General features: G+C 39.6%; 1 protein-coding gene across 9 annotated transcripts in view; it reads right to left on the reverse strand.

The window, feature by feature from the left end:
• Positions 1-10,182, reverse strand: part of agrn (agrin) — a 294,150-nt gene extending 283,968 nt beyond the window's left edge. For 6 of the 9 annotated variants that reach the window (XM_065285838.2, XM_065285837.2, XM_065285841.2 and 3 more), the window contains exons 1-2: positions 9,740-10,181; positions 8,381-8,642 (exon numbers count right to left, since the gene is read on the reverse strand). In XM_065285838.2, coding sequence (XP_065141910.1) covers positions 8,381-8,642; positions 9,740-9,940 — 463 coding nt within the window. In that variant the 5' untranslated portion in view covers positions 9,941-10,181. Of the gene's footprint in view, positions 1-8,380; positions 8,643-9,739 lie in introns of all 9 variants that reach the window. The other 3 variants (XM_065285843.2, XM_073813016.1, XM_065285836.2) reach the window with 2 other exon arrangements.
• Positions 10,183-10,424: the final 242 nt, after the last annotated feature.

A 10,424-nucleotide genomic window follows, 5' to 3' on the forward strand; every position in this document is an offset into this window, starting at 1 on the left:
TAGAGAGGAACCCATTATAAGATCACAGAAATAAAGAAGTTCAAGATGTTACAAGCAGGAGGAAATAATCTAGACAAGAATGAAGAAAAGGAGGCAAAAGAGAACGGAAAGGGGTTGTATCCCCACGTAGACATCCTGATGGAAATGGCCACCCGATAGCACAAAAAAAAACACTGACATCCTGTGATAGCAGAGTCTGCCGTAGCTCACATATAGCTGATAACAAGATGTGGTTTAAAGAACAACAAAGCTTAAATCTTGGCTGGGAAAGCCACAGTTTTGGCTTGTAACATCATAGGCGTATTGAGGGCTGGATTAGTTATGTATTTGAGCAGGATAAGTTGCTCTGTGACCCTTTTAAGTACACTTCGAAGGGTGGAAAACTAGCAATGCAGGTCCAGTTTAATCATTAACTTACTACAGGTCCGAACTGTAGAGTGCCATGCTGGTTCTGGCCTATGTGAATAGATTCATCCCATTCAGGGAAGCCACGCACCGCACACACAGCATTAGCATGTGTTATTGGGCTTTTGTGTGCTCTTTGTGCTTTACACCTTACAACTATAGACATTCCAACAGGGGCAAACGAAAAAGCCACTGGACCCCCAACATCACGGGCCACTTCACTTGGCAAACAAACTGTAAAAGTGAATTGTAAAGTCCTCAGTGAACTTTTGACCACCATTTTACCGGGCAGGTGGTACCCCGGTGTGTGCCTCTGTAGCTTTTCCAAATTTCCATGCCCGTGTTTTTAATTTTTTTATTTGAATGTTACATTTAAAAAAATTTTTTTTTAAGTTATTTCTTAACCTTTACACAAAATTAGGGGCGGTTCAAATTTCAAATCTTTTGCACACACAAATATGTTATTTTGAATGTCTTAGAGCAGTGGTGCTCAAACTTTTTTCGCGTGCGGCCCCCCTTGTGTACGGTGCATTCCTTCGCGGACCCTCAAAGAAAGTTTATGACGAAATACTGTTCTAAAATTTTTAAAACAAAACATATTAAGTTATACAAAGTAGTGCTGTTGGTTAGTATTTTTTTTTTTAGGTTTAATTACACAGAATTCATGATAAATGAATGTATTTTATAAAATGTCATAAAACTGGGGCCCCCCTGGCACCATCTCGCGGCCCTCAGTTTGAGAACCACTGTCATAGAGTAGCATTGATAATAAAGATGATACATTTATTTTTTGAAATGATTATTACATTTACATTTAGTCATTTAGCAGACGCTTTTGTCCAAAGCGACTTACAAATGAGGTAACAATAGAAGCAATTATAGCAACACAAGAACAGCAATACATAAGTGCATACATAACCAACAGTTAGAAATATAGGTATATAAGTCTGTAAAAGAAATTGAAGGTAATGGGGCGCTGATCCAGTGGTGGTTCAGCACCCCAACAGTATTAATGAATCTGTTGCAAAATGTTTATTTATAACATTTTATAGCACAATTCACTTTACAGCACTGTTCACTAAGAATGGATGAATAATGTTAGCAACAAGCTATTGTTTAGCTCATTTGAGCACATAACCATATAATCTTTGATAAGGTCGCCGGCTCCAGTCTCAAGGCCGTAGGTTGGGAAGTGTTCACTACTCACTGAGATGGGTTAACATTTCGAGTATGGACTACCATACTTGACAATCACGTTTCGAAGGTAGTCTGTAAAACCTGGCTGACACAACGGGAGGTCATATTTATTTTTTAACGTGCTAAAATTTGGGATGAGAATTGTGCAAAGATCTTAACTTCCAGCTTTTGGTCCAGGTCTTCTCTAATCATGCTCCCTAAAGAAAGTCCCAGTAACACTCCATGCTGAAAATCAACCGTTGGAAAACACCTTCTCATGACCCATACTTTACAAAGATGTGCTTGTGCCCAGGCAAAATGTAATGATGCGAGTGTCCCATCAAACTCTCAGTGGGGAAGCCAAGCATCTTGTGATCTCTTATGACATGAATTGTGTGTTAAGAAAACCTCAGGGTGACAAGTGCTGACTAAATGACTTGAGAAGAAAATGAGCTTCTAATTTTAGCATCTACAAACCTTAATCTGCTTCCTATTTAGGCAAAACGACACACATCTCAAGCTGATGCATCACGGCTTGCTCTGTTTTGTAAGCGCCTTGCACCATGAAGGTAATTGTGGGTAAAAATTAATAAAAATCAGTTACTGAGCAAGTACATAAGAAACAGTGCTCACCCTGATTCACAATGCAAAGCTTATAATTAATAAATGACCTTAGTATAAACAACCTACGCTGTCAGAAAAACGGTCACGAGCTTAAACCTTTAAAAGGTCCTAATATGTATAATTTAGATACAGGTATATACATTTGGTACAATTATGTACCTTTGATGTACCAATATGCACTCTTTGCAGGGAGCTACACTGCGACCAAAATGGTCGCATATGCGACCTTTTGAACTGCCGTTGCGACCCTAATTTTTAATGGGTCGCAAATGTGCTACCTAATGTTTTAGACAATATGCTATGATTTACTATGAGCATTTATTAAAACAGAAATGTGGATCTTAAGAATACGTTTTATAACGTGCTCTGAGCCATCAACACGTTGGCTTCATTTTGCGTGAAAGCACGTCGTGTCTCTCCCTATCAGTGTGCGTTTGCGTGCTCAGCTGTTTCTCAATGAATTGGGTGGAACGCGACGCAAGCGCAGTGTCTTCCTTGTTTCTGAACTTGAGCAGAGGTCTTTCTTCACTGAGGACGCGGGACTCGTATGGTTCCGGGTTTATATTTTAAATGGTCTGTCGGGTCCGGTTAGGTCCTAGTTTAATTACTTTGGGTCCCAAGTCTGATTAATGTTGTGTTTATAACCCGAGTCGATCGGAAAACGTCCATGAGCGCTACCGCGCTAAAGCTCGAGTGCAGATTCAGCGTGCCTCCGGTTTCTATGGCGATGGTTCACGACCACGCGCTGCATTTTCTTTCTCACATTTTTTTAATAATCTTATTATTAATTAACCATATATTTTCTAAAACCATATCCATATTAAGTTTGGACAGAGATTGTAGCAAAAAGCAATGCTAATGTCAAGCCAATTGCACTGAACGAGCAAAGCAATGTAAAGTCTGTCAACGGGACAGCAAGTAGACTTTTAAATCTGAAATAATGAGTGGATTAAGCTTTTTAAATCGGCAAGAGATAAATAGAAAGATAGAGCAGAAGCAGTAAAAGTGCCTTTCTAATAGAAATAATTACCATTATAACATCAGTCACATTTATAATAGACCTGCACTGTCTATTAATATACTATACATAGTATTGTATTATATTGAGTTTGATAAAAGGGGTCTAATTGCTTCATATATCAGTGCAAAAACAGTAAGTGTTTTCGTGGTGCTTTGACAAACAGTGTCAGCTTTGTTAATGGCAAAGAAAGTTTGGGGTGGTTAGATTGATGAAATATAATGTGAAATTAATATTAATTTTCAATGAATCAAAGTATTGTGTTGTGTCACACATTATTAGTTCTACATCACATGTTTAGTAGACCATTATTTGTCAGTGGGTAATAATTGCCCTTTTCACCGGCTACCACCACCAAGTACATTTCAGATCTGTGGGAAACACTGCAACGTTTAAGAAAACAAGGCGGCATGTGGTTTAAAAGATGGCAAGTAAAATAAAAAGCATATCTGTATGCAATACAGTTTTATTATTGTTCATTATTATCCAGAGCGCCTTACTATAACTTGAAAAAAATATGTGCGACCAAATCATATTTTGCGCCAGTAACTGAAAAAGTTGGTAGCGCAAGTGCCACCAGTGGAAAAGGTTAGTGTAGTTCCCTGCTTTGGTACCAATATGTACCTTTGAGGTCCTAATAGGAACTCTTTAGGTGCAAAGGTTAAAATGGTCCCACCTTAGTGACAGCTAGAGAATTTTTTTTCTGAAAGTGTACTTTCACTGTAAGTTTTTTTTGTATAACTGTGTATGTGAACAATAAAAAAACTGAATTGAATTGTATGTCACAGGCTTTTGGTGACATATCAGAGCTGCGTTCTCCAAAGGCGAGTTTCCCAAATATCATAGTACATTTGGAAATCCCTGGGCTCATAAAGATCAGCCTGAAATAACAACACTGAGGTACATTTTTAATAAAGCCCCTCTAAGAGGGCCCTTCTTTGGTGATTCTTGCGCTAAGACCATTAACAATGGGTGAAGGAAGTCATTCACTTAAGTATTCTTGATCTATTAATCATTACCTGGCCGTCTGACCTTCGTGCTTCATAGAATCAGAAGCACGCCGGGCCGACTCCTTACACAAACAGCCAGAATAAAAGTAAGTGCTCCCATAGGCCTTGACATGAGACCTGCTTCTCCCATTCTCTAACCTGCCACACACAATCCAGAGCATTCCACAGGACCTGCACACTCGTTATCACGAGAGACCACCAGCACACAGCATCGGACCCTCTGTTCTTAGGCTAAAGCTCAACTTGAGCTGGGCCTCTTGAACAAGTCTAAACCTCATGACACAGAGAACTGAGGGAAAAGCATGGAGGAAAACAGAAAAAAAAAAACGCTGACACAAAGTAGGGAGGGATCTGTTTGAGACTGAATCAAAAGTTAATAAAAAGACAGCAGGAGATCTATCACCTATCCATTAGTGATGGGTGATGGTCAATTAAGGAATTATTTCTTTGTTCCTTCGATTCGTCAGTCAAAGCACTATATTAAGGGCAATGAATGTTGGGATTTACATTACATAATTCCTCACATACAAGATGTCAGTAATACCTCAATGATTTTAAGCCGGCCTTTTTTAGTTTAAACAGTTTTCCTACAGTAAAACACATGGATTCACTATTATGCACACATGCCAGCTTTAGAGAAATAAGAACTTCTGATATAACAAAAATTATGTGCTAATCTGAGGTGTGTTTGCGAATAAAGCCTAATTCATACTTCTGCGTCGACTGTATGGCACTACCTATGCATACCCTACCCCAACCTGATCTCACGAATTTCCGTGGCATAGTCACGGAATTTTATGCTCATTTATCCGTGGCATTCTCACGGATCTCCGCATTTTTCCGTGGCCCTGCTACGGACTGTCTTTTTCCGTGGCATTCTCACGGATTGGTTACTCAACTGTTTTGTCCTATTTTCTTACCATTTTCGCTTCGGTTTAGGGTTAGATTTACATGAAATGACATCCCTACCCAAACCCAACTCTAACCCCAACGCCAGGCGACAATTGTTTAAAGTTTAGAAAATATAAAAGAATAAATCAGAAAAAATTATATAAACCAATAGTTAAAGTGACATACTAACAAAAACACCAAATCTAACCCTAAACCGAAGCGAAAATGGTTTGAAAATAGGAAAAAGCAGTTGAGTAACCAATCCGTGAGAATGCCACGGAAAAAGACAGTCCGTAGCAGGGCCACGGAAAAATGCGGAGATCCGTGAGAATGCCACGGAAAAATGAGCACAAAATTCCGTGACTATCCCACGGAACTTTGTGAGATCATGTTGCCTACCCCAGCCTGATGCACACCTCCCCGAAAATAACAACGAGTCAATTCTACGCTGTCTGCAAGTACTGTGATTGGTCTGCTAGAACCTCTTCTACAACATAGAGGGTCAGCGTAGGTATAAGTATAAATCAGACTTAAGCCCGTAAGACTGTGTATTTTTAATCAAAAAACCCAATAACCCAAGTGTTTCCCTTTAAGAACCCAAGGTTTTTAACAGACAGGGTGGAAAGGAGATCTAAACGCCTCTAAGCCTTCTTTAAGCTTTGCTCATCTTCGTTCCAGTCCACACATGCATCAAGAATTTCTCCTTGCGTTCTCGCATTATCGCATTTCCACCTACCAATCCTCTCTTAGCACATGCATTTTTTCCTTTGACTGAAATATTCCGATATTCAGCTTGGAATCTCTTCATTTCTCAGTGCTATCTAACCTGTCAGAGGTGAGGAGAGAGTAAAGGATACACTCGGCAGGCTGACAGGTACGATCTTGTTCTCTCCACCCCACACACACTCTTTTACTCTTTCATGCTGTAGGTCTAAAACCTGCATTATAAACAGTGACCGAAAAGGGAGAGAAAAATAAACACCTCACTGAAGGGTCATGCTTTATTAAATAACTGATGGATAACATCAAATTCCTGATTCGGTTTAGCCAACACTAAGTAGATAGCATTAGGCGCAAGTCCAAGTCCTACAACCTTCAGGGCAGCACTTTTTTTGCATTCAAGGCCTGGTTTATAATATACAGTACAGTACATGCCTAACCATGTCAAAACCAGGGTCAGAACGGCTGTCACTGAACGTTTTCAAACACATATTCTCTCAAGAGTTTCAGGGTTCCCACAACTTGGTTAACTTCAAATTCAAGGATCTTTCAAGGACTTTCAGGTTCAATACCCTCAAATTCAAGGACTAAATGTGGGGACACATTTCAAATGAGAGCAAGGTAACATCGTGTTACCTTTTAAGATATATTGTTACAGTTACCTTTTGAGGGAACTCGCGCTGCATCACTGCCGTGACACTTTGGGGACGCCTCCAGTGGTAAGTGCGTCTGAATGTGTATATCAAATTCAACCAATGGTGAGGCTTAATGACAAAGACAGGGTGATGTGGGAGCCAGGAAGTATATCGCTATCTGAAATACTGCCAAAGACGGCGTTTCAGGGACGTACTGTAGGAAGTATGGCAAGGGAGACGCAGCGTCTCGTTCCCTTCTCAGGGAATAACAGTTACATACGTAACCCGAGACGTTTTCATGTGTCAAACACAGCTATGCAAAAATGCATTTTGGTATGAATCAACATTTGCATACAGAAGATATAAGCATTTAAAACTAACAGTTTAGCATGTGTGCTTAAAAAGTCTAGAATTTTTATGATATTATCCTACACAATGAATAACATGGATTTTTTTGCATAAAATTCAAGCACTTTTTTATATTTAAGCACTTTCAATGACCTGTATCTATGTATTTATATTTTCAAAAATCTCCCAGATCCCAATTTTTTCCCCAGATTCACAAATTTTCAAGTATTTCAAGGACCTGTGGGAGGCAATGGTACTTAAGCTGCAGTTTTAACTAACCAGTTGGCTATTCTGAGCACAGCTGTTTGCTATTTGTAGCGTATACTTGAGCATCCCATGTTTAAAAAAAGAGATCTAATACCATTATAATACAAAAATAAATGCATTTGTTAAATGAAGCACATGGGCGTTTATTAGACAGACCAGCGTTTATTTTAAGGGGCCTGGCACTTCCACCTCTAAATTGCGCTCCTCTTAAGATTTTAGCAGCAAAAAGACCAGCTCTCCTCAAGAGCGACTTAAAAAGCACTAAAAGCCCTGAAAAAAAAATTGACAGGAGAAAAGGTTAACGGAAATGGAAAATAAGAGGTTTGTTCATTTTTATGCTTGAACCCCATTGATGCCTCTTGACTCCCTCATCATACAAAAAGGATGTCGATAAGAAATGTACAAAATCGATAGGACTAATGTGCTTTGCATTTCCTCAGTTTGTAGAATTGCCAGCATTGTACAGCACTAAGAAACTAAACTGGATGGTTTTAAAAAGAGACACTGTTTATATTAAGGAAGGAAGGTGTCTGTCTCGCATCCTTTAACATTAAGAAAACATTCACTCGTCTTGCGCTTGATATTTCACAGAATTAGAAACAGACAGCTCTTCTTCATTCACTCTCACAAAGTGCATTTCCTTTATTTCTGATGTCATTACCTGTCCAGCCAAACTTTCCTCTGACAGTCTGGCTTTGGGAAAGTGGAAACATGACGTTAATGGCATTCCTTCGTAAGACAGAGATACAGAGGCTCTTGTGAGGACCGCAAAGCTTGAGGCTATGCAGATAGGTTTTAGTATCTTCACTATATAACTCTATAAATGATTTTCCTCAAGGTGACAAGAGATTTGGACTTTCACTCAGGTTAGCTCTCGAGGTGGCTGTGCACATATGCTATGGTTTTAAATTTCATGTTTACATTTATGCATTTAGCAGATGCTTTAATCCAAAGCGAATTCAATCTGTGCATTCAATCTACCATTTTTAGATCCGTATATGGATCAAACCTTTGCATTGCACGTGCTAAAATATTGCCAGCTAACAAAATGTTTACCGAAGCAACATGATGAAAGTTTTTCAGAAATCACTGCTTTATGGATATAAATGGTTAACGTCACAAACCTTAAGCTGCTTTATTAGATGCAGTTATACTTTAACTCACAGAGCACAAAACCGCTTTTGCAATCATGATTGCATTCACAACCACATGAGCTTTCTAACCCTCACATCTCCACACAGAACGTGTTAATCCCAGGCGAGTTATGTACAGAGATTGTTTCTTACCTTCTACGCAGTGTTCCACCTCCTCCAGGTTACGGAGAGTAATCCTCATTAGGCTAGAGTTGAGCATCAGTTCATTCTTGTGAGCGGGCCACATGTACTCAGGTGCCAGGTTGACAAAGAAAATGCGCGTATCTCCGGTGGCTACCTGATTGTCGCAAATGTCTGGGTCCCCGAACCCGCCGATCATCACTTTGTTTCCTCCGTCAAGTAGAATCTCTCCGTTCACTGTAGTCTTGCCTTTCAGGTAGCGCCATACCCTGACCTTCAGACAGACACAGAGAGAGGACAGAAGACATGATAATCAATAAACACCATTTCAAGGTCACATTCAATAATATGGAAAGATCACAGATAAAATCTGAGACACTGACAATGCAGACTTTTAGAAAAGGTCAGACTGCTTTGCTTTTGTGGAAGCACGCTTGAAATTCCCCAAATCATGCTGGATATCACGGACCACTAGATTTGCTTTACTGACAGCATACACGCATGCATGATCCTAGTAAAGCAAAACACTTACTGAAGTTAACTTTTTTAAGTTTAACTTTGCTGATGATGCAATTTGTACGGAAAAATGTTTTAAAAGACAACGACTTTTGAACCTCACTGTATACGCATCATTACACTGCCATCTCTCAATCCCCTCAGGTTATATTAAATGATAGAAGTGCCACAGTTGCTGATAATTGTTATTCATTTAATGATTAAAAAGCTTTCATTGTTATTTTTTACGCAATAGATATTAGTTTATGCCGGACTTTGTGATAATGTATATCAAATTAACCCTATGATTACATGATAATTAAAGATAAATGGACCTGAAGTGCTAATAGACCTCAAAAGGACATGGAGTCACTGGTTGAGGTTCAGGTTCCTCGCGAACGAAAGATTAAATTACAGGTGGATCCAAGTAGAAGTGTGCAGGCTGACATTTTCATTAAAAACTTAAATGAAAAGCACCAATGTCAAAAAAAAAAAATTATGACCAGAATATGACATAATGACACTTGATTTACAATTTTTAGATTTTTAAACGTGAAAAGGTTTAATGTGCAGCTAACTGTACAAAGATTATTGTTTAAAATAACCTATGTGCCCACCAAGAGCGAATTTCTGGGGCACCATGGAGTCCCACGCTATGCAAAAAGTTAAGTGTAGCGCGTATTTAATGTTTAGTAACGGATGGGTGCGTGGCTAACAGGTGATGATTAATAGCTAACATACAACACAGTTGCACCACATTTATTACATTTCAAGCTAAAACGTATCATATACAGAGCTGTGATGTACATATTCACCATGTTGACTTTCACTTTAACGCATTTAAACGATAGCCGGTGCGCTAAAGTGTCTCCTTACCTTACAAGAATAAGTGTTGTGCACGGGATCCATGTTCAATATTTCCTCAACCGTCCCGGTTAAAACCACATTCGCCTCTTCTTCTCTCTTTTCCAGCCCTTTCTCTGAACAACTTCCATGACAACGCTGACTCAAAAGCGCAAAAACAACAAGAAATGACCAAATGGGCCAATAAAACGTCTTTCGGGGCAGGCAGCCCATGGTCAACAAAACGCAAAGAAAGAGAAAGTTACAAACTAAATGTTGAGTTCTGCCGCAAGTTTGATGCGAATAACAATCCGACCGCGCGATGCTCTCTGCGTGCTCTTCAAACTTCACAGCGATCTGCGGTCATATCTGCACTGAGGTCCGCGGCGCGCTCCCGCCGGCTGGAAGAAAAAGAATAGAGTGCGGAATGCGCGTCAGCGGCTGCTCGCCCCCACGTACTCCGTCCTTCAGAGTATGACGCTCCTTTCACGGAGTATTTGCATGCATCTGAATTGCTGATAAGAGAGACTGAGGAGGTGATTCGAGTGCAGGAGAGAGACAAGCGGGTGTAAAACGCCACCCCTTGGACAGACTGCGTCAATTCGGACAACTAAACCGGTCCAGTGGAATATATAGAGAGAAAACTTTCAACCCACTTAATCTTTTCATCTTCAGTTTATTGAATTAAAGTGAATCCATTAGTACTTCATTATAATTA

This window comes from Paramisgurnus dabryanus, chromosome 21 (assembly GCF_030506205.2).
Source record: "Paramisgurnus dabryanus chromosome 21, PD_genome_1.1, whole genome shotgun sequence".
Lineage (NCBI taxonomy): Eukaryota > Metazoa > Chordata > Actinopteri > Cypriniformes > Cobitidae > Paramisgurnus > Paramisgurnus dabryanus.